We start from the raw sequence: 25,192 nt of genomic DNA, 5'->3' as shown, positions 1-25,192 counted from the left end.
TGGAGCTTGTTTCCTTACAGAGCACTTTATAGGCGAACCAGCTTCATCAGCGGCTGATGTCCAATCACCGGCACACAGCTTTGAAACCTCAGCTGAGTTTTAGCTCTCAGTGGTTAAACGCTGGACTTCATTCACTCAGGTTCTGTCTGTCGGGTCACGTTTACTTCGCTGTTTTATTTACAGCTGAGCAAATCGGTTTGGCTGAGGTTAAAGTTACGTCTCATAACTGCATAGTTTCACAGACGTTTAATGGTTCACTGGCACATGTGTTAGACTGAACTATTCGCTTTTCTTTATCTGGTGTGTTTTGGATTTAACAGTGAATTTTGAGATTAAACTGACTTTTAAAATGTTTTTATACAAAGAGGAAAGAGAAGGCGCATTTCCACCGAGAGGAGCAGGGTTTGCAACAGCATGTTCATCATGAAGTCTGCAACCTGGACAGAAATATTATATCATCTGTTTTTTAATAGTTATTCAACTGTATTCTAAGCACCAGCTGTCTGTTAGAATGTGATTTTTTTTCTCTCTCTGTTGGCAGAGGTATAAAAATGCGCAGGAAAATCTGACGTGCATGGCAAACTTCACCGACGATATTTAGGGAGGAATAAACACACATCAAACATAAATGAACCATTTGCCTGTCTCCATAATTGAGAGCATTTTCTCTTCTTATGTCAACACTCTCTCTCTCTTTTTTTTTGTTTTTTTTGCTTTTTCGGTCATGTTATGTTTACCTGTCAAAGGCTTGTTACAAACTATGAAACACATGGTGCAGACTTCTGGATGTTAGAAGAAAACTAATACTGCTCATGAAGGTGTCCTTTAAAACTAAACATGTTAATAGGACCTCCCTATTTATATCATAGTTTATGATATAGCACGTGTATTTCAGTAATAGCCTGCTGATTTCAGTGTAGTGGTGAACAGTCGCACAGCTCACGTAGGCGTTATCTGTGATACTCCTTAACTATAATTTATCCAAGTTAACTTCAGTTGACCATTCAGACAGTTCTTTTGCAATGAAAAACATAAACACCCATGCTGGTGTAGGTTTCCTCAGTGCCAGCTGTTAACATTATAGCTGCTTATGCAGTAACCATGGTAACCACGGACTCTGAGCGGCTGGATCGACGGAGGTCAGACAACAATTTTACATGTATGATCTTAAAACAGGACACAGCCACTATACGCGCTGGCCTCATATCAAATGTGAAGGCAGACTGAGTCTATGTTTGACGTTTTTTATATCTAATCTTCCTTTTCAAACATTTAAACAGCAGCGAGTCTGCAGCTGAGGGAATACAAACTCAAACTGTCGGAACAGGTTTGCTCGTTTCTTGGATTCATTTGGTGATTTATTAAATGTATAACTGTTATTCTAATCTGCTGCTGAGTCTCTTACACTTTTCTTTATGCTGTATATTTTCACGTCTCTAGTTGGCAGTTAGATAGTCAGCTGGGAAACTTTGTGTTAACTCATGGAGCTGAGGATATCGTGGATATGCTGACCTCGCTCCGTGGTGTACAGGGCCGTTTACCCTCATGATTAATATTCACTATAAAAATATTAGCCGAACATCATGAAGTCTGTATGTGTTTCATAGTGTCGAACAACCTTTGTACAGTTAAAGCCAGCAGTTACTACATGACAGAAACACCAACGTTATCTCTTTTATGCGTTTATACACAGGTCACGCTGATTACTGAACAAAAACCCAAAGATCAGATGTTAAACAGATTTATTTGCTCTCTCTCCTCCTTAAACATGTTTTTAATGTTAGTTATAATTCAGAATTGGCGACTGAAACACGTAGGACACATAAGAACATCAGGAAATAAAACACCGATAAATATAACCTCAGTAAAAGAAGTCAGCGGGGGTTACTACAGCTGTGTACCGGGGCCTGCGCTTTGTCGGTGGGATTGCTTGCGAGGTGAGCGGGTCTATCCCACGCTTTGCCGTGAGACTGGGCAGACATCTCCGAAATCATCGAAGCACTTTTGCAAAGAGGCTGTATCTTGACAAACCGACCAGACACATGAAGATTAAACCACTACATTCTCGGCTAAAAAAATATTAAAACAGGTATTTGGTGACACACAAACAGGGTTTTTCAAAGTTCAGTTCTGTTAGCTTCCACATGCCGGTTGTTGTGTGCTAGAAACAATGGCCACCAGGCCAAAGCAATGGTTTTGACTCGATCAGCGTTAACCCCGCCCCCTGAGTTTGATGGGTGAGGCTGACAGATAAAATTATTTCAAGATGAGAGCCAGGCGCCAGGACTGCCAAAATGAAATAAATAAATATATCATTAAATAATTAATTAAATGTGTCAATAATTAATTAAAATGTGAAATACATAAATAATTAATTAAATGTGTCAATAATTGATTAATTACATGTGTCATAACTATTTATTTAATTAATTAATTCCGATTTTAATTAATTATTGTCACATTTAATTAATTGTTTAATGGTGTATTTAATTAATTCATTATGGCAGTCCTGGCATTCCATGTAAACGGATAGTGAACATTGGTATGTAAACGAAGGAGAACCACCGGCGTTGCTGTCAACTGTCCCTGTTTCTTCTTCTGTTTCTTCTTTACTAACAATAATCATTTTTTTTACATTTGTGTTATTTAACACATGTCAAAACTTACAACTTTAAGCAATCTCATCACACTACAGTGCTTCAGTAGAAGCACAATAGTCATGCTTTTTCAATGTGCATGCTTTGAACAGTGGTGATTGTGTCAGATTATATATGAGTCTGCGAAGAAAACGTTTCTTTCTGCAACCAGCCTGTTATATTCATGTGTGCACACAGTCTGACTGTTTATTGCAGGAGATCGCTTAATGTTTGATCTCCAGCCGTGATGATGTAAAGATTTGTATTGTTTTAAGATAATTAACTGAATAGTGCTTTTATGGTACACGCATTTGTTTTTGTTTTTATTACTCATTCAGGAGAATACTGCAGCAATTGCCAGCACTGTAACAAGAAGCAAAAATGGACATGGCAGGTGGTGCACAAAGCAACCAGTGTATACAGGTATACGCTTTAATCTTCAGCAGGAACTGTTCCTGTTTGTTGGGAATTATAGTTTATTTAAAACAATTGCACCGCTATTAATATGCACAAAATGGGCAATGTGCAATAGATCCTGGTACTGTCCAAACATCTTTGGCCACAACTCATTTCTGTATATTTAGTTGGAAAAGTGTAGTATATAAAGCGCAAACCAGAGTTTGTATAATCGTACTTCTCTCCTGGCCTCCTCCAGACTTTGACAAAAATGTGAAATTATTATTAATCAGCTCATCAGACAACAGGGTTTTTTTCCCCAGTAATTTACATACCTCAGCCTTTTCTCTACCTTAAAAATAATTTCTTGACAGCCACCCTTTCACTGACCATTGATGAGGCTTCAGTGATCAGCTGAAAGGCCAGATGTATCTCTCACATCCTGATCCTGGTGAATTTTCAATGATAACTGAATTATTGATGTAAAATTTAAATCACGGAGCAGCTAAATTAAAGTCAGATTCAAGATGGTTTTGAGTCGGTGCTTGATGTTACATGAATCACAACAACTCTTTACTCAATTCTAGAGCCATTATAAGCAAATTTGATTTACACTATGGTTCATTTATTGATGTTAAATTTAACCGTCAGGGGTTGCATTAAGGAGTGGCCTCACTATTGGTCTTAAACCAAGGGTGTCAAATATAAGGCACAGGGGCCAGAGTCAGACCCACAATGACTCCAATCTGGCCCACTGGACAGGTTTGGACAATGTGAATGAGGGCATACATTTTGGACTTCTAACTGCAATTTCTTCTATTGTTTTTATGGTTAAAGTTTGAGGTTTTTTTACAACGTGTAACATAATCATTTTTTTAAAAAGAAAATACAATAGTAATAAAATAAAATGGTAAGTTTCTGTTTTATAATTTAAGGACATTAGCAGTAATGACCAGAACGTTTTCTGTAATTTTACACATTAATTTCTTAAAGTTAGTCATGCTGACAGATTTCTCTTTTACTACGGCAGCATTTCTTTACCATCAGTGTCGGGGAGTAACGGAATACATGTACCGCCGTTACGTATTTAAAATACAAAATATGAGTAACTGTATTCCGTTACAGTTACCGTTTAAAAAGGTGGTATTCAGAATACAGTTACTTTGTTGAAATAAATGGATTACACTGCGGTACTTTCCTGTTTCATTTTGTCGCGGGTCAGGACTGTTTGGGTTTGTTTGACAGCTACGTTCTGTTGTTCCAGGCGGCAGCGTTACGGTTGCCATGGTTACAGGGCGACACGCTCTCTCTCTCTCTCTGCAACTGTGTGTTTCCTGGGTGAGAGAGCGCCTTTTCGTTGTTGTTGTTGTTGTTGTGCTAAGCTAACAGGCAGAATGCTACAAGCATAGCTCTAAAGAATGTAGCATCATGGGCAGTGTAGTCCGTGCTGCAGGGAGAATGGACTGCCATACACGTTATGGGTCTGTGAGCGAGGAGGGAGAAAAAGGGGAGTGGAAAGGTACGAGTTGTCATCGAGCAAAAACGGGAGCTGGAAGCATGTAAATATAATAATAACCACTGCAGCCAAGAAGACTGCCTGACGAGCCCAGTTGTAAGTAAGCTATTAAGACTCGACTGTACACCGTGTTCGTGTTTTCCTCCGAAAACAATAAGTTCCGTTGGAGCAGTCTTTCAACGCCTCTCTCTGTCAAGAAAAGTTGACCCACACAACAAAGTAAAGCTATTTTTCGGCTACGAGCCGACAGGGACCCCGCCGTATTAGTCAGAGGTCCCTTTACTACAGTTCGGAGTCGCGGACCTTCAGTAATAGTAATAAATCACACAGCAATAGTACATTCACGTTGTTGTAAAAAGCATGATATCCTATTAAGTAATCCAAAGTATTCAGAATACGTTACTGTCATTGAGTAACGTAACGGAATACGTTACAGAATACATTTTGGGGCATGTATTCTGTAATGGAATACATTTTAAAAGTAACCTTCCCAACACTGTTTACCATGTAGAAAAAACGAGGCGCACTGTTGAAATTGTGCTTCTTTTTCTCATATTAAGATATCTCAGAGTTCAAACGTGCAGTTAAACTTCTTGACGCTGACAGAGAGGCAAGTTTTACTGTTTCAGCCTACTTAACCAAAGTGAGCGCTACCTAAAATGATAGTCTAGCCTTAAACACTCCAATGACGCCCCCTGGTGTTTAACTTGTGATGTTACAATTATGGAGCAGGAAACAATAACAAGGAGCACTGTACAGTGTACCATTTAATCAGTATCAACTGCTTTTTTCTCCTTGATATAATCTTGTAAATAATAATTGTGTCAGTTAAAAATAGAACAGCTTGAACATTTTTGCAGTTTTTACTTTTATTTCTTTTCCATTCTTTACTTTTATGTCTTTCCAGACGAATACTTGTGAAATTACATAGAAACCATCAGAGTTCCTGTCACTCTACATCTCCGCACAGACATAACAGTGCTGCATGTTTACTGCTGAAACTATATGGCCAGTGATACTGAAGCACAAAGCTGGCTATAGGCTATGCCTTTCCCTCACAGCTAACAGTAATGCTATACTAGTACAGGCTCTGGTTTTATCTCATATCAATCATTGTAATTCTATCCTTCCTGCCTTACCACCAGAGATGGGCAGTAACGCGTTACTTGTAATGTGTTACTGTAATCCGATTACTTTTTTTCAAGTAATGAGTAAAGTAAGGGATTACTATTGCAAAAACGGTAATTAGATTACCGTTACTTTCCCGTAGGAACGCTGCGTTACTGCGTTACTAAAACCGTGATTTTTTTGTGAGAATGTCTCATGACAGTGACGTAAGCGAGTGTGACGTTAGTGACAACAGCTGTGTGCAGATCAACAATGGATAATATATCAAGTGCAGAAGAGAGTATGAGCGTGCAGCGTTTAAAGCGTGGAAGTACTGACCTTTAAGTTTGATTCCATAAAAAGTGACAAAAACATTAGCGTCCATCGTGCGTGGGAAGAAAACTTCTTTTTACAGCGAAAAAAAACCCTAAACTTCCAAGCAAGCACCGAGTGCGCTACGACGTAATGGGAAATTCACAGAGAAACTCACGGATTCTTCCACTGACCGCCGCAGCACACCTGCACCAGGGTAAACCTCCGCCTACCCTACTCCTGCTTTACAGGTGAAAATAGAGGAACAGGACCGCTGAGTCTTTGACTTTATTTATTTTCTGCTGTGTTTTACTTGCATCTATTTGAAAGACTGAGTGTAAACACACACACAAAAAAAAATTATGTGCTGGAATGTGCAGAAAATAGGTTTAAATATTAAACAAATTTCTTCCAGTCAGAGAATGTTGCATATAATTAAATTTTTGCTTGATGCATAAAGTTAAAAGATTAAAACTAATAAAACAAGTTTTAAAAGAGGACTTCTCCATTTGATTACATTTTGTATGATGGATTATGTAGAAAAAGTAGAATTGGGCTGAAAGATCTATCACTTTATCACCTCTTCAGGTTGTAAATCGTGTTTTTAAAAAGTAACTAAGTAACTAAGTAATTAATTACTTTTGAAAATAAGTAATCAGTAAAGTAACGGGATTACTTTTGGGGGGAAGTAATCAGTAATTAGTTACTGATTACTTTTTTCAAGTAACTTGACCAACACTGCTTACCACACAGATTTCAGCAGATTCAAAATGCAGCTGTTGTGTTTTTATTAGAACAGCTTTCATAGGACCCCCTTCCTTTAGCAGCTTCACTGGCTTCATGTAAAATACGGCAATGATTATAAGATTCTGCTTCGTATTTTCAAGTCTCCATAATCTCTTTAATATTCTGCACATCTCCACTCCTTCCTGTATTCTGAGATCATCCTCCTATTTTACCCACACCACATTTCCTTTCTGCTAAAGCATATAGTTAGGGTTGGATCAGGTGACCCTGAATCCTCCCTTACTTATGCTGCAATGGGGGATTCCCATGATGCATTGAGTTTTTCCTTTTCAGTCAACTTTCTCACTCACTATGTGTTAATAGACCTCTCTGCATTGAATCATACCTGTTATTAATCTCTGTCTCTCTTCCACATCTTCCATCCCGCTCTTAACCTGGTTCTGCCCGAGGTTTCTTCCTGTTTTACCTTCCCACTGTCGCCAAAGTGTTTGCTCATAGGGGTCATATGATTGTTGGGTTTTTCTCTGTATGTATTATTGTAGGGTCTGCCTTACAATATAAAGCGTTGTTGTGATTTGACACTATAAATAAAACTAAATTGAAATTCACAATATTGATTCTGTCCCTTTAATCTTTAAAGCCAGCCATAAAACACATTTTAATCTCACAGATTATGTTTGATTGTTATTTATTATTATACATTTTCAGACATTATTATTATTATTCTAGACCAAAATTTAAATAAAGACAAAACTTGGGTGTATGAGTCTTTTTCAACCCTGAAAATTTAATATGGGTAGCTGCTGTATTGCAATGTTAGAAACTAAAAAATGAGTGAAAAAGAACAAAGTTTAGACTTGTCACTATCAGGATCATTATAATTAACTAAAAATAACAAATAAGATGAAACTTTTACATACTGAAAGAGTTTTGTCATGTAGCTAAATCAAAAGTGGCATTATAGAGGAAAGAAATGTAGTGTTTGTGTTTGTTCATTTGGTAAAATGACATAACTTGTATGAGAGGCAAATTTATTAAAACCCAAAAGTTGAACACGTCATAAATTGTAAGTAAATCAACAGATAAAGCAAGCAAACAACAAATAAAGCCAAATGACTTGAAAGAGAGCGAAAGAAAGAGAGAGGCATAGACTGGTAGCATATATTAACCAAGATGGCAACTATTACTCTAAATAAGCTGCTTCACTACAAGCCACACAAACCTACAAGTGAATGTAGGAGCCTAAAAGCACCACAGGGCCCTACTTGTACAGTTTTTTTTAATGCAAATTCAATTCACTTGGTGAATTTTGAGTTTAGTTCTGTGTTTGTTTGTTTTTATTGTAATCTACATTTAATTGCTAAAGTTTTTCATATAATCCAGAACCATCTTCAGAGTTACATCTTTTAATTGAATGAGGTTCATGAATATTAATTACTGTTTTTGTTAAACTAGCAAACAGGAAACATGGGTACATATGCTATGATCATTATAGTATGGTATAGTATGTACTATATAGGATGCTGCAAAACAATATATAGTGACAAGCAATTCAGATATTGCAATTTAGTTGTAGACTATGACGCTCCATTTGATGCTATATATATATTAGGGGTGCAACGATATTCGTATCGATATTGAACCGTTCGATACAGTGCTTTCGGTTCGGTACGCATATGTATCGAACAATACAATTTTTTAAAAAAAATTAAATTTTTTTTTTTTTTTTTTTTTTTTTTTTGTCCCGTTTGGATCTATAGCCATCAGAATTGTTGTCTTGAGGCCTAGAAAGATGCCAAGCGGATTTATTTTACCAAGTGGATCATCATATTGGTCCATTTGATTGACCTTTATTATAATTATGAATTTATTTTATTTTCAGTTGCAAACGGGACAGACATGACTGTGGGATAGGACAGGGGGAAAGAATGAAAGAAAGAGGGGAGAGAAAGAAAGAAAACCAAAGGGGAGAAAAAAAAAAGAACAATACAAAATTTGTAATTTTTTTTATCAACTTTCCTTCTGACGATGCTGTCTGTGTTGAGCGCTCAGTGAATCTGCGTTCAACTACTCCGCCTAGGCTGCACTGTCCAGCGCAGATCCACTGAGCGCTCAACACAGACAGCATCATCAGAAGGAAGAGCGCAGGGCAAGCTAGCCAGACAGAAAGTTAAGCTGTGCTAAATAACCAGGGGTGCACATTCGCTGTCAAAATAAAAAACACTTACAAGGGTTAGGGTTAAATTTAAAAACTGTACTTTTGAGTTAAAATATATATTTATAATTTTAATAAATGACAAATTAAAAAGGCATGAACATTTTTTTTGTATCGAAAAAATATCGAACCGTGACACCAAAGTATCGAACCGAACCGAACCGTGAATTTTGTGTATCGTTGCACCCCTAATATATATATATATATATATATATATATATATATATATACATACATACATACATACATACATACACACACACACACACACATTAGGGGTGCAACGATTCAGTTCAATACTTTGGTGTCATGCCTTTTTAATTTGGCATTTATTAAAATTATAAATATATATTTTAACTCAAAAGTACAGTTTTTAAATTTAATGTTGCTGAAACAACAAAGGGATAAAATAAAATAAATCTATCTGATCGAGAAATCACTCATCTTTGGAAAAGAGAGTTTATTACAGAGAAATGTCTCTTTCCAAAATAAAAGCTATACTATATGCTTCTTCTGGGCTATATTCTCAGCAGCATATTAAACATATCAGGTCCCCATAAGGAGAATCCTGTGCTAACGGCTGTCTAAATGACTCGGGTAAAGTTTGTAGCATGTGTGCTTGTTGTTTTTGTCTGTTTCCACTTGTCTTTGCACTAGGATGATGTCGGAGTAAATGTGCAGTCATATTCGTTGTGTTGCCACTAGTGCTGTCAGCGTTAATCTCGTTAAAATGACATTAACACCATAATGCAGCAAATCTCCGTTAACGAGTTACCGCGGATCTCCCCGTGTGTGGGCCTGGACGGCGTCAACACGTTAACGAGCTAACTGCACTAACACACTAGTTCCCACCAATGTAATTGAGCATTGCGTGGCACATCCGACATACTGTTTTACTTTTGTCCATGACACGCTTACCATCAGGGTCATACGTCACATGAAAACCAAGATATTTCCAAATGCCAGATCTGAATGAGGGTGGGGGAGGTTCAATTTCGGGGAGCGTTGAGGCAGTTGCCATGTTGCAACGAGCTTAGCTTCTGTCTTGCTAGCTTGCGCTGCGCTCAGTGGATCTGCGCTAGACAGTGCAGCCTAGGTGGAGTAGTTGAACACAGATCCACTGAGCGCTCAACACAGACAGCATCGTCAGAAGAAAAGTTGATAAAATAAATAAAACATTTTGTATTGTTCGATACATATGAGTACTGAACCAAAAGCAGTGTATCGAACGGTTCGATATTGATACGAGTATCGTTGCACCCCTTATGTATGTATGTATGTATATATATATATATATATATATATATTAGGGGTGCAACGATACACAAAATTCACGGTTCGGTTCGGTTCGATACTTTGGTGTCACGGTTCGATATTTTTTCGATACAAAAAAATGTTCATGCATTTTTAATTTGTCATTTATTAAAATTATAAATATATATTTTAACTCAAAAGTACAGTTTTTAAATTTAACCCTAACCCTTGTGCGTGTTTTTTATTTTGACAGCGAATGCGCACCTGCAGACCACTTATGTGCAGCCCTGGTTATTTAGCTCATCATATTGCAGCCACAGAAATTCTTTTGTCCATGAAACCATAAAGCTGCACTTTCTTTTTGCCTTATAGTCATTGTCATAACTTCTCAGTTTTGTGGTAAGCTTTTCTTTGGCTGTCACTTCTTCACCCTGACCTGTCTTATTTGGCTCAGCAGAACTGAAATGCTTTTACACGCTCACTCACATAAGCTCAGCGATTCTCTGCGCGATCAACCTCTCACATGTTTAAGCTTGCTGCGGGAGATTTCACTTGTCATGTTTGCATAGTAAGCTAACGATTAATAAGACGATGTCAGAGGAATTGGTGCACAAATTATCATCACTCACAGATCAGTGCTGTCGCTCTCTATACACAGTTGGCACGATTGCAAAGTGAAAGCAAAAAAACAAGCGCAAATTCAAACGCGACTTCAATATGTCACATATTGACAGTGGCTCACCGATGCCAATGACATAATTACCCAGCTACATTTCTGAAAGAATGCAAAAGCATTGACATATATTTTTCCTACAATAGCCCGACGGGCAGGGAAGAGATAGATTTTGGTAGCCCGACTGAAAAAAATCGCTAGCTTCGGGACGTCGGGCTAGCGATATTGCAAGCCCTGTATCTGATTGAGGAATCACTCATCTTTGGAAAAGAGAGTTTATTACAGAGAAATGGCTCTTTCCAAAATAAAAGCTATACTATCCGCTTCTTCTGGGCTATATTCTCAGCAGCATAAGGAGAATCATGTGCTAACAGCTGTCTAAATGACTCGGCTAAAGTTAGTAGCATGCTTGTTGTTTTTGTCTTTGCACTAGGATGATGTCGGCGTAAATGTGCAGTCATATTCGTTGTGTTCCCACTAGTGCTTTCAGGTTAATCTCGTTGAAATGACCTTAACGCCACAACACGGCAAATCTCCGTTAACGAGCTACCGCCGATCGCTCCGTGCATGGGGCTAGACGGCAAACACGTTAACGAGCTAACTGCGCTAACACACTAGTTCACACCAATGTAATTGAGCATTGCATGGCACATCCAACATACTGTTTTACTTTAGTCCATGACTCGCTTACCTTCAGGGTCATACGTCACATGAAAACCAAAATAATTCCAAACGCCAGATCTGAATGTTGCAAGTAGAGCTTAACTTCTGTCTGGCTAGCTTGCCCTGCGCTCTTCCTTCTGACTATGCTGTCTGTGTTGAGCGCTCAGTGGATCTGCGCTCGACAGTGCAGCCTAGGCGGAGTAGTCGAACACAGATTCACTGAGCGCTCAACACAGACAGCATCGTCAGAAGGAAAATTGATAAAACAAATTACAAATGTTGTATTGTTCGATACATATGTGTACCGAACCGAAAGCACTGTATCGAACGGTTCAATATCGATACGAATATCGTTGCACCCCTAAAATAAATATATATATATATATATATATATATATATATATATATATATATATATATATATATATATATATATATACATACATATATACATACATACATACATAAGGGGTGCAACAATACTCGTATATACACATATATACATATACACATATATATACACATATATACACACACACACACACACACACACATACATATATACACACACACACACATATATACACACACACACACACACACACATATATATACACACACACACACATACATATATATATATATATTAGATTTGTGTTAAACATTTGGATACATTGAAAATAAAAACTATTAGTAACTTAAAAGTATTCCGATATGCAATATATTGTTGAACTTTACTTTACACTTGTGACATTCTTGGTGCTGTAGAAATCCACTCTTTGCACATTGTCCCCAGCACCTAAATGAACAGAAGGTAGAGTAATTAGTCCTCAGAAGCACAAAACTTTCTGAGGAACAACAGTGCACACATGCATTAGCGTCATGTCAGCCCGACCTGATTGGCAGATGAAGTTGACGTGTTCCCCACAGTGCAGGTCCTGCCACATGAAGTGCTTTCCATTGCTCATGGCTCCACACATGCTGGAGTAATAGTAAGGGACAAAATCTTGTGGCCAATTGAAGAAATTCATGGAGTGTCCGGACATCCAGAACCAGTCATCTCTATTCAAGGATCTGTTGGACATAGTGAATCAAAATACTGCCATTTATGTAGCCTATGGATTTTAACTGCTTTTTCACATTTTCAAGCTATGTGGTCTTTATGATGGGATAAACAAAAACCCCAAATCACTCCAAGCCTTCATTCATTTTCTTCCTCTTACCCAGTTCAGCATCATCACTATTCACTACGACCCCAATGCTGGTCCATCAAGAACTGAGTTACCATGAGGACCACTGTTGTCTTTACCCTTCAAATCTTCTCTAGCTTCACTCTCAGTCCTTGGTACTTCTCAAGCTTCCCATGATCCTTCTTCCTGCTATCAATAGGTATAGCTACTTCTATCACAACATACTATATGCATACTGTACAGTGGTCTGTCCTTCCATGATGGTTCCTTTTCTTTCTCCTCTTCCTTCTCAGGTTTCTGCAGACTGAAGTGTTCCCTTACATCAGGGGTCCCCAATCCCAGTCCACAAGGGCCAGTGTCCCTGCAGGTTTTAGATGTGTCCTTGATCCATCACAGCTGATTTAAATGGATAAATTACCTTCTCAACATGTCTTGAAGTTCTCCAGAGGCCTGGTAATGAATTAATCATGTGATTCAGGTGTGTTGACCCTGGGTGAGATCTGAAACCTGCAGGGACACCGGCCCTCGTGGACTGGGATTGGGGACCCCTGCCTTACATGATCAGTTGTGGACATCTTCCTGATTTACTCATGGATGTTTGTTGTCTCATCCTGGACAGTGGTTCTGACACTCACTAGTCCTCGGCGTCTCAGGGTGCTGGACTAAGATGAACACTTAATGCCTGGTAAAGAGCTCCTTGTCTTGATGTAAGTAGGTTTTACCTCTTCTTTTGGCCTGCTTATTATCCCAGCAGGGTATTTGAAGACCCTCAAAGCACAGGAGTTGATTGCCTGAATCTTGATCTTCCCATTCAGCATACTTCTCATGACTTACCTTACTGTCTGAATGTTTTGCATGGTTGCAGCTGTCCTAGCGGCCTCTTCATACTTCCCATTTACCAGTGGATTCCTTGGTGCTTGCAACTATCCTTGGCATTTGTAAAGTTGCCTTCTGTTTGTATTATACCTCAGTACTAGTGCTGGGCGATATATAAAGTTGTTGTTTTTTTAAATATCGATATATTTTTATACGAGATATAAGATGTGACAATATCCTTTATATCGATATAGTCTATGTTACGTTATAATTATAGTTGTGGAGCCACAAGTTTGCCTCTCTTTCGTCCACTTTTGTCTTTACGCAACGTTACTTGACCTTGCCTCTCTCCTTCACTGAAGACAACTCCCCCTCCTTCCCCATCGCTTCACCTGCAGGCAGCGACAAGATGGACACGGCAAATCTCCGTTAACGAGTTACTGCGCATTACCCCGTGTGTGGGGCTGGACAGCGTCAACGTGTTAAAAAGCTAACCACGCTAACACCATGCAGTACTGCCACAGGGGCTGCACAGCCTAAAATCTGTTCATTCTGTCAAAAGTTGACAGCGCGCCTTATGTATGAATTCTGGTTGTGCTTGATGACTGCGAACTGATTTTATGTGGAACACAGCGCTCAGCAATCTGTCAAAAAATGTTTTGGTATGACTTTGGTAAGCTACGGAGCAGCACTGCTTGATGGATTGTCGGAGCATTATGGCTACCGAGGAGCCTCGCGGAGTGATACGTACTGTGCTTCAACGTAATATTACCGTATTGTGTGTGTAAAAGGACCATAAATGGCACCTGTTAAGAGACGTGGTTACAAAGCGGATTTCAAACTCCAGGCTGTCAGTCACGCAGTAGAAGTTGGGAATAGAGCAGCTGTGAAATCTGTCTCATTGTAATTATGCTCAGCATCTTTTAGTTTACATTTTGACTGCACAATTGTGAGCTTTTTGTTATGCACAAAAACAACATTGTTTTCTTTTATTTATGGAGCATTATTATTTAATAAATGCTGATAATTTACTTTTGAGTAGTTTTTTTTCATTTACATATATGCTGTATGTTAATAAAAGTGCCTGTGTGACATCTGGGACACAGCTTTGACTAAGAACTCTTCTTGTTCTTACTTTATGGCTTTAAAAAATATCGACATATATATCTTATATCGCCATCCAGCTAAAAAAATATCGAGATATGAATTTTGGGTCATATCGCCCAGTCCTACTCAGTACTGACAATCGTCACTCTCTTTGTTACCATTCGACTCCACTTCTCCTGTCTAAATGTTATTCTGATCTCATTAACACGCACACACACGTTCTTAACTTGCATAAGAAAACTTGAGCTATGACCTTTTGAATCCTGGATGACTCTGTGTCCTCCCTGTTCATTCACTGAGTTGTTAGAAGTATCTTCTGTATCAGTACCTGCGCAGTCCCATCCAGAGGTGGTCTGTGAGGGAGAAAGGAACGAGGCCCAGCAGCTGCTCCAACTCGCTTTGCTCCTGTTGGCTGTGAAGGCTGAGCAGGTCCCAGTAATAACGTCTACAGTACATCAGAGCATCGGACCAGCAGAGCCTCTCTCCCACCACCGTCACGTTCCTGCCACCAAGCTGCAGGCTCACAGGCGGAGGAGGGGTGGGAGGAGTGGGTGAAGGAGTAACAGCTTCTGGTGCTGGAGAGAAGTTTGTTAGGTTTCTGTTGGTTTCATCCATGACTGTTTGTTTTTATTTTATTTTAACAGGTTAAATTGTAATGTTGCAATCAGCTCCGAACCTCCCTCCTCTCCCCCCCCAAAAAACCCACGAACACTGAAAGCTAGAAAGTCAGTTCAATTTCTTGACTGTACAATGATAAATATGAGAAATCATATAAAAAAGAAAAAGAAAACAAGCAGCTTCCACATATACCACTAGAAAACAAGGGCTATACCAGGCAGAGAAGCAAACACCTGCACTTCACACAGCGTCAGAGCTCTCAGAAGTGCTGGTGTGATCACATTGATGTAGCGACCTTCCATTTCATGACACTGGAATGTGTATGTTGGTGTACCATCTAATGATTCAATAATGCCACACCTGATGGAGTTGTAGAAACATCAAAGAGAAATGTGTCAGTTTTACTTACTAAAGGGAAAAAAGCTAATATCTATTCAAACAATGTGTTGTTTAAATGGGAGAAAAAATGAATAATAATAATAATAAATATTCCAGTCAGAAATCATGTCTCACCTCGGGTTTTGATTTCCATTTTGATCCAGTGAGTTCCCGATCCGAATCTCTGCCCCAAGAATCCTTTCAGAACAACAGTCCTGTCTGTTGATGATGGTGACAGCACTGACTTTATACACGGCTAACAAGTCTACTCTCCACCAGGGATTTTTTTCATCTAAAGTGTGTGTAAAGCCTGCACCATGGAAGTTTCCATTTTTGTACCCATCAACAGCTTTGGAAGACAGATATGGTGACGAAGTCGATGACTGTACTGTTGGCTTGCTTAAGGCCACGTTTGAAAGCGGCTCCACTAAAGTGTTAAAAAGAACAAACAGGTACGAATCAGTATCAGGCAGATGTGTTTCCATAGATTAAATCCAGTCACTTAAAGCTCTACCTGCTGGGGCAGCATACACCTCCACTTCACACAGGGTGAGAGTCTTCTTCTGTCCAGGAAGAAACACGTTCACAAAGCGACCCTCCATGCTGCCTCCATCACACCGGTATGTGTAGGTTTTACCCGCTTTGATGTGTGAGATGGAAGCACACCTGACAGCAGAGAGTGTGGGGGCAGCATTATGTTAGTATTATGGGCCTCATGTTGAAATAACATGACTCAAGGACTAGAAAATAATCTTCTTCTCTCTTCATTCTTGATGGCCAAAATGAACACACTGGGTTCTTATAAGTTCTTATAGGTTTTCAAACCCCTCCTTGCAGTTTCTTAGCTTCTGCTTGGCAACTCAAAGGTTCAGCTCCCTCCACAGAAAAGTTTCTTTGTTTTTTATTTAACTGTTGAAAAAGGTGGGATTGAAAGACATTGAAGTCCCCCCAGCTTTTAAACTCAGCATTTTATGTTTAAAATGACACAGAGTGCTATAACAGAGCTTTATATATATTTATATTTTATATTGGTAAATAGTGAATCATTTTTATTCTTTTCTCTTACTCTTTAAAATGTATGATTCAGTCAAAGAAGCTGTATTGAGAAAACTGTGATGGACAAAAACAGAATTTTACAGCAAAAAAGTAAACAGAAGTATGTCTATATAACTGGATTAAAATGGATTAAATTTAAATGTGAGAATAATAAAATTTAATAGAAGAAAGATTAACTGAATAAAACACCAAAGTGAAGCATATTTATACGTAACTGAATATTCTAATGTAATGCTATTTTCTATGTGTTCCTCTTGTTCATGAGAATCTTTCATCTGTTTATTTATTTGTTTCTTTTTGTATTATTTCAGATATTACATTATTTGTAGACCAGTATGACAATGTCTAAGGCAAGACAGGCAATTTGAGAAAAAAGAGGATAGAAATAGAGATGCTCTTTTACAGTTTGAAAGAAGGCAATTGAGTCTAATAATAGATTAAATGCTGTTGTGGCAGAGGTGTGGTCTGTGGCTCCATTACACAGGAGGAGCAGCAGGCTTGAGGTGTAGTGCCAGAGAGCTTGGCAGGGCAGCTGCACCTCAGTTTGTGATGATTCTCTCACTCTTTTCAGTGATGCCGGGACCTGGAGAGAGGTAAGCTGGTAAGCTTTAAAGCCATAGACTGTACAGTGGCGCAAGACAAATCCTCTGTTCTTCGTAAAGACCATTAAAAATCACACCAAAGTGTCCAGAGTCGTGACTGCGATAACAAAGTCGTGCAGAAACCAGTGTCATTATGTCGGACCTGCAAGCTGCGCTACCTCCCTAGCCGGTGCAATTGCCCATGCAGATGCTAGCAGAGATGACAGCTATGCACAGGGAGCAGGCATTGGCACAGAGACAGCAATTAAACAGACTACAGGACCAGGTCAAACACCAGACGCAGGTGTTGGAGAGGCTGCTCAGGGTCACTGTGGCTCTGCCCCTCCTCTGTTATCAGTGACAATCCCCTAACCCTAACTCTAAACCGAGGTGTTCTTGAAGGTTTTCCAGTTGCAGCTGTTGCCCACTAACCTTTTTTTTCTGATCTGCCTCCCCGGGTCCTTAAGGCAGCACCCAGCCCACAGAGGGCTGCACAAACACTGAAGCAGGAGTGCAGGCAACCAGGACACCTAACAGGGCAGTGTATGAGGACCGCTGGCTCCGGTGATTTGGTCAGTAGAAGAGCATTCCATTAGAGCAGTCTCGTGATGACACCCTATGCTCAGCCTTTGACCAAGTGAAAGAAACCGATTGTCACTTGGTGCACCCTTAAGTTTCATGGACCTACCCGCAGTTCATATTGATGAAAGACAGGCTCTGCTGCAGGGGTGGACAACTCCAGGCCTCGAGGGCCGGTGTCCTGCAGGATGTAGCTATAACCCTGGGTCAACACACCTGAATCAAATGATTAGTTCATTACCAGGCCTCTGGTGAAATTCCAGACATGCTGAGGAGGTAATTCAGCCATTTAAGTCAGCTGTGTGCAATAACGGATTGCATTCATATTGCGCTTTTCGAGCCCCTCAAAGCGCTTTACAATTCCACTATTCAGTCACTCTCACATTCACACACTGGTGGAGGCAAGCTACAGTTGTAGCCACAGCTGCCCTGGAGGAGACTGACAGAAGCGAGGCTGCCATATCGCACCATCGGCCCCTCTGGCCAACACCAGTAGGCTGTGGGTGAAGTGTCTTGCCCAAGGACACAACGACCGAGACTGTCTGAGCCGGGGCTCGAATCGGCAACCTTCCAATCACAAGACGAACTGCCAACTCTTGAGCCACGATCGCCCCGTAGTTATTATTATTTATTACTTAGTTGCCTAGTTACTTTTTAAAAACATGATGCACAACCTGAATACATAATGAAGCAATAGACCTTTCAGCCCAATTCTATTTTTCTGCATAATACATCATATAAAATTTAATCAAATGAAAAAGTCTCTTTTAAAAACTTGTTTTGTTAGTTTTAATCTTTTGATTTTATGCACATTCCATCAAGAAAAAAATAAACTATATGCAACTGTCTTTGACTTGAAGAAATTTGTTTAACCTCTAAACCTATTTTCTGCATATTCTAGCATATAAAATATTTTTTAGTGTATGTTATAACCTCAGGATAAAAATGTTCAGAAACTCAAGTGCCAATTTTAGGACGTTTACTGATCGCTTTCAGAAACAACCACAGCTAGTCGCAACACATACAGGAAACTGTTTCTCACGTAACATTCCGGCAGGGAAAACCCTGAAAAACCTCTGAAGGTTCAGGGGTGCAACGCCCCCAAACATACATTAACAACAACACTGTCTATAACAGTGTGTACTCTCACTCTTTCAAATAGATGCAAGTAAAATAACAGCAGAAAATAAATAAAATCAACACGTCCTGTCACTTTATTTTCACCAGTTTAGAACTCAAAGTAAGATCAGTACTTCTACACTTTAAACGCTACATGGTTGTTCTCCCTCCTGCACTCCATGTCATCCATTGTTGATCTGCAGGCTGATACCAGGGACATCACACGCGCTTACGTCATTGTTGTGAGATACTGTCACTAACAAAATCATGGTTTAGTAATGGAGTAATGCAGCGTGCTTACAGGAAAGCAACAGTAATCTAATTACCTTTTTTGCAATAGTAATCCCTTACTTTACTCCTTACTTCAAAAAAAAAAAACAATCGGATTACAGTAATGCAGGTTAATTATGGACAAAATGTTGAGGAAAAGCACTGAGTTTTTTAAAGGAACTAACAATGAGGTGGAGTTGTTGCTGCGAGTAACACAAAAGTACAAAGTTGCAAAAGCGAGTGAGGATTAAAGAATTCGAAGAAAAGCTATCTGGAGAATGTACAGACTGATATTAATCTTTAATAGGGCTGTTAAAATTGAGAGCAAATAAAACAAATGCTAATTTTGCCTAATTAATTAATTAATTAAAAAATAATGCCTAATTTTTCCCTCCCTTTTGTGCACACCAGCACCTGGAATAGTGGGCTGGGGGCAGTTTTGACCCAGCAGATAAGTTGGGCCAGCGGCCCAGTTGTGCCAGAAAAAGAGAAAGAGTGTCTCGCGATACAGCAGGTGATCCACTCCCTTCGTTATCACCCTCTGTTCGGATCATGCCCCGCTGCAGTGGCTCCATCACATGACGGATGCAAACACTCTCAGGAGAAATGGGAGCACCTCAGTTTGAGGATAAGGCAAAAGAAGGACCCTGCATTCTCCACAGAACCCCGAGAGCATGGACCCATCCCTCACCACACAGACTAACTGCACAGAGAGAGGAGAGCAGCAGCAGCTGGGATTCTGTTACACAGGAGCACATCTAGGGAATCAATTCAGGCAAGGTATTGAAGGAGGAAGTGGCTGACGCAGACTGCAAAAGCGAAATCTGCTGCACTGAGAGGGGTCCCGAATGGCAGTGATGGTACTGATAACTGCTTAGATCAGCTGAAACAGACGTTAAAACACTAAAATCCTCTGCTGCTGCAGTGAGTGACAACTGTCTGAGAAACCTCCAGGTGAACAAGCAAAACCCTCCAAACCCACATCAAGGCTGGTACCAGCAGCCTTTAGGATATCCAGTATCTTCATCTGTTGCCATGGCGACATTCCATTCCCTGACATGTGTTCTTTGGGTTATTTCCAGAATCACAGTGATTACCCAAATAAGTAAAAAGATCTCCACACTAACACAGAGGAAGACAACAAGGGTGTAGGATGTGCTCTGTCCTTATCACCTACAACTATGTTGGAACACAAAGTAAAAGTGAAAGGTGAAAAAGTGTCCTCCTTCAATGAGAGCTTCAATGACAGTGCCAAGCTCCAGCCCAACTAGGTGGTTTGCAGAGTGAGACTGTGCCATCTACAAGCGATCAGCAGTGAAGCGTAAACGACAGAGGTCAGGGTGTTTTCAATTTTCCTCAAGTTACTGCTAAGGAGGAACTTTAGCATGTCAGGAGTTGATTTTTAGGTTTCTTAGGTTTAGTTTTACATCAACTCAAAGCCTTAGCTCCTTCCACAGATTTTCTATCTGGAGACTGGCTCGGACAATTACTAGTTTGTTGATTTGGCCGTATGTCTGGTGTTCTCGACAAGCTTATTGCTGATGCTCCTGTAGCTCTTTCTAGCCTTTTGCAGTCTTGTCCCTTTAAAAGCTCTTTGCTCTTGCCCATTGTGTTGGAAAGGTTGGACTGGACGAAATTGATTTTCTGGACAGGTGTGCTTTGTACTTAACTAAGATCAGTTTTATCTGTAACTGATTTGTGCCTAATAGGAACTGAGTCAATCTATGAAAGCCAGAAATCTGACTGGTTTGTAGGGGATCAAATACCAAAACAATTTGTAACTTTTATATAATAGGTTTTTTATGGATATTTTGTCCACTGTCATTAAAATGAAACTACCATAAACTGGAGACTGTTAATTTTAGCAGGGGTTTAAAATTAGCCCTCAGTATGTTAGTTGTCATGCTGCACATAGTATATATCTTGTAAACTTTAACATATTGCTGTTCTAATTATTCTAAAATTAACTAACTTCTAATCATTACCTGGGATTATTGTTTCCATTGTTCTCCAGTGAGTTTCCTATTCTGATCTCAGCTCCATCCAGTCTTTCAGCACAGCAGTCTCCTCTGTTGGTGACTTTTACAGCAGTGATTGTAAAGCTTCGCTGCAGGTCCACCCTCCACCAGGGGTTGGTCTCGTCTTCAGCCGTGTGGCTACAGAACCCATTGCTATAGAACGAGTTCCGTCTGCCATCGATGGCTTTGGACGCAGTGGCAAAAGAGAGTGTAGATGACTGGGCAGCTTCTCCTTTCAGTGCCACATTGGGTAATGGGTATCCTTAGAGGAAAACCAGTATTAGTCAGTTTCTCTAGAAGGTGCCCTGTGTGGTGATTTTAAAGATCGCATTTGGCTGTCAACATGGCCGGGGAGTCTGTGAACTACCAGGCTTCTGTATCAGCTTCAGAATAAAAATGTGATTACCGTAGTACACTTCAACCTCGCAGAGATTTAGGACCTTCCCGCTTCCTGGGAGGAACACAGTGACATAGCGTCCCTCAACAGAGCTACATGGAAAGTAAAACGTCTGTCCGCTGGGAATGTGAGAGATGACCGCACACCTGTGTATGAACAAGAAAAGAAATTGATGGAACTATAACTGACTGCAAATTTATAATGTTAGTCTGTATCACGCTGTTTCACCTCACACGCTCAGGGTCACTGAAGTTTGTCGAGTTTCCAATCCAGATTTCTGCACCATTCAACCTGTTTTCAAATCCTGCTATATTAGTTATCGCAACAGCACCAATTGTATACACTCTTCCCAGGTCTACCCTCCACCACGGATCAGACTGTTGTAAAGTAAGTGTGCAGGACCATTTCTGATAGTTCTCATCTCTATTGCCATCGACGGCCTTGAAAGCAAGTCCGATGTTGTCTCCGTTTGAAGACTGCACAGCTGTCTTCTTTAGTGCCAGGTTATGAAGAAGATGACCTCAATGGGAAAAACAGACATAATTAGTCAAAATTCATAGATTGCACTGGGGGCTTGGGGTTACTCAAGATTCATTCATTTATTTGTGCACCGCAAATGTGCGAGATGACCCCATACCATTATTATTGATTATATTATATGGATCTATATCAGGGTCACTTTTTTTTTTTTTACATTTCTGATCCAGATTTCAGCAGCATACATTTTTCAATTCCACTCTACTGGTTATCACTGGAGCACCAATCCACTGTTTCTAGGTCTACATTCCAGCAGTTGGATTGTAACATGGTAAATGAGCAGCATGGAACAGAGCATGTTAAGCGTAAAGGTCAGGAAGAATTCCAGTATGTTACGCACCCAGGGATACATCCTGTTTTGGGTATTTAAAGCAAGCAGTCAAATTACTTTTGCCTTTCCACAAATCACAAATTGACACTGACTGAAGACGGGATAGCGTTTTGATTCAGTGCTAAGTAATGGAGGTTTTGTAATGATAAAAATGAGTAACTATTATTTAAACAAAAAAGATTGTTTTCAAAAGAGGAGAAAAAAAATCTTTACCTGGAAATGCTGCAGTTGTCATCATGAAGAAAGTTCCTGTAAACATATGCAGTGATTCTAAAAATCATATAGACGGTGAAATGAACATCAACTATTATTTAAAGTAGTAAATATTCCTCAATTATCTCTGCTGAGCGAGTCTTTTAGCATTATTTATCTCACTGTTATTTTTGTTGACTGACTGATCTGCATGAGCATGAGTCAGCTCTTCCCCATCACTGCTTCTAATACATTTAATACAAAGTCCAATGTGTGTTTCCTCATTTTCTCTGTGTAAGCCAGGATATGATTAAAGGAGGAGGACGTCTGTTAATTGTGTGTTTTCACAACATAGCTGTGGTATTTGGTCTGGGTTTTGTTTTAAAGATGAAAAAGTACAAAATATCTGGAACTGATTATTTATAAGTAATACATTTAGTTGAAGACAATTTGGCTTACCAGTGAAGATCCAAATATAATCCATTCCACTATTGTCTAGTAAAAAATTCTCACATCATTACCACATTAAAGAAATTACGCTAGTTACTGGTATATCCCTGCTGACTTGTAGATCGGCTTACTTCCTCTGTAGTTTCTTCAGAGTACTTCTAATACCACACTGTACTAGTTTGTTTAGTCTAAACATTCCAGCAGCACTAGTGAGGGTTTGCATAAATGACAAGACATCCAAGTGGATATTTGCATTTTCCAAAGAAATTACTTTGCACTTTTCTAAAAAAACATTTTGCATGGTAACACCCCTCAGGTGTTTTCAGTATTAGCCAAGATGACAAGTGTCATTAAGTACAAGAACTTTAATGACTGTTGAATCAATTTGTCATGGTACCTGGATTGTTGACCCAGTGTTCTGACTTTAGACTTTTTGTCATTGTTTTGTTTTTCTGTGTCTTTTCCTGTTTTATTGTGATAGTCTTTTTTGTCCTGTGTGCATTATGTTCAGTTTTACTTCCTCTGCTTCATTAGTTAGGTTTGTTTCCTTTTCTTCCATTATCCTGTCTATTTAAGCCCTCAGTTTGTTTCTGCTTCTGGTCACATCATTGTCTCGTCCTCATGTTTGTGTGCCCTGTTCGCTCAGTCATTTATGTACAGTTCACCTATCTTTTGTGTTGTCTCTCTGTGTTTCACACTCATCTGATCATGTCATAACTTAAATATTACCTGAAGCAGTTTCAGTCAGGTTAATTAGGTTAATTATGGACAGTGTTAGGGGAGTAACGGAATACATGTACCGCCGTTACGTATTTAAGATACAAAATATGAGTAACCTTATTCCATTACAGTTACCGTTTAAAAAGGTGGTATTCAGAATACAGTTACTTTGTTGAAATAAAGGGATTACACGGCAGTCTTTTCCTGTTTCATATGTTAGAGTGAAAAAGTTTTTCTCCAAAACAATGAATTCATTGGAGCAGCCTTTCAACGCCTCTCTCTGTCTCTCCCTAGCAAAGTTGACCCAGACAACAAAGTAAAGCTAGTTTTCAGCTACGAGCCCGACACAGAACCCGACGTATTAGCCAGAGGTCCCTTTACTACGGTTCAGAACCGCAGATATCCCCACTTTGCAGTTATTTATTTGTAAAAAATGTGTGGAATCATGTATGATTTTAATTCCACTTCTCACGTGTACACCACTTTGTGTTGGTCTTTCACGTGGAATTCCAATAAAATTGATTCATGTTTGTGGCTGTAATGTGACAAAATGTGGGAAGGTTCAAGGGGATAACTGTGACATGACGTGGAGTAGATAGCGCAGATGTAGCACAGGACCCAAGGATCAACACAGACAGGGTTGCAATTCGTATGCTTATTTATTTATGGTGCAGCATAAAGCACCATAAATAAATAATAAATACCAGATTGACAGTGTTTTAGCACTTTTCTGCCAAGAAGGGAAGAAGGCCATTGCAGAGGACGCTCTGAATGTAAAGGGAAGCTGGATCCAGTAAAGCCATCGGGCGGCCAGGGACAGAACTCAATATGTGACTGTATGGTAAGAACTATGGGTAAAAGTGAGATGGGTAGTGCGAGATGGCAGAGAAGGTAGAATGGTTGTGTGACAAAGAGTTCACTCAGCATGAGCCAGTTGAAAGTTAGAAGAGCAGCTGGAGGGAAATGAACAGAAATGGGGGGGGGGGGGGGGGGGGGACGAGGAAAACAAAAACAAAAGGAAAAAGAAAAAAAAGAGAGTGCAGCGTAGAAATGTGCGTGAGAAGAATTGTCTCCGACTAGTGGGAGAAGGTGGTATTGCAGGTTAAAAGAGAATAGGCGTGTTGTTGATGAAAATATAATAGTAATAGTAAGAGGTTTTTGTGTTTCTCAGCCTAGAACAACTACAATCTCACTTTCTGGGTTTTTAAGAAAGGATAATTCAAAACCAAAGAGGGATGATGTGTAGTTTAAGCACCGATGAGAATGATCAAAATGTCTCATTCTGTCAGTTGCAGGTGGGGAAACAGACCTGGA

The 25,192-nt window shown here is 39.6% G+C and overlaps 2 protein-coding genes across 2 annotated transcripts; both read right to left on the bottom strand.

Moving 5' to 3' along the window:
* Positions 1-12,185: 12,185 nt before the first annotated feature.
* Positions 12,186-18,280, bottom strand: LOC120721881. Its single transcript, XM_040012517.1, has 7 exons — positions 17,698-18,280; positions 16,143-16,294; positions 15,764-16,055; positions 15,465-15,610; positions 14,961-15,207; positions 12,415-12,593; positions 12,186-12,318 (listed from the first exon to the last, which is right to left on the bottom strand). Exons 2-7 carry the CDS (start codon positions 16,228-16,230, stop codon positions 12,254-12,256), a joined length of 1,017 nt encoding a protein of 338 aa, XP_039868451.1. The 5' UTR covers positions 16,231-16,294; positions 17,698-18,280; the 3' UTR covers positions 12,186-12,253.
* A 3,306-nt stretch (positions 18,281-21,586) lies between these two features.
* Positions 21,587-23,192, bottom strand: LOC120721908 (fucolectin-like). Its single transcript, XM_040012549.1, has 3 exons — positions 23,168-23,192; positions 21,877-22,168; positions 21,587-21,794 (listed from the first exon to the last, which is right to left on the bottom strand). Exons 1-3 carry the CDS (start codon positions 23,190-23,192, stop codon positions 21,590-21,592), a joined length of 522 nt encoding a protein of 173 aa, XP_039868483.1. The 3' UTR covers positions 21,587-21,589.
* Between the last annotated feature and the right edge of the window lie 2,000 nt (positions 23,193-25,192).

Source organism: Simochromis diagramma, unplaced genomic scaffold, assembly GCF_900408965.1.
Source record: "Simochromis diagramma unplaced genomic scaffold, fSimDia1.1 OVJJ01000612.1, whole genome shotgun sequence".
In the NCBI taxonomy this organism is placed as follows: Eukaryota; Metazoa; Chordata; class Actinopteri; order Cichliformes; family Cichlidae; genus Simochromis; species Simochromis diagramma.
The sequence above is the reverse complement of the archived record's forward strand: the minus strand, read 5'-3'. Positions and strand labels throughout refer to the sequence as shown.

Coding starts and splice junctions, on each gene's coding strand:
- LOC120721881 (XM_040012517.1), bottom strand. CDS start 16,230: ATGGAGGGTCGCTTTGTGAACGTGTTTCTTCCTGGACAGAAGAAGACT. Junction 16,056..16,142: donor GGTGTATGCTGCCCCAGCAG/GTAGAGCTTTAA, acceptor TTAACACTTTAG/TGGAGCCGCTTTCAAACGTG. Junction 15,611..15,763: donor AATGGAAATCAAAACCCGAG/GTGAGACATGAT, acceptor CAACTCCATCAG/GTGTGGCATTATTGAATCAT.
- LOC120721908 (XM_040012549.1), bottom strand. CDS start 23,192: ATGGATTATATTTGGATCTTCACTG. Junction 22,169..23,167: donor TTATATTTGGATCTTCACTG/GTAAGCCAAATT, acceptor TTTCCCATTGAG/GTCATCTTCTTCATAACCTG. Junction 21,795..21,876: donor AGTGACCCTGAGCGTGTGAG/GTGAAACAGCGT, acceptor GTTCATACACAG/GTGTGCGGTCATCTCTCACA.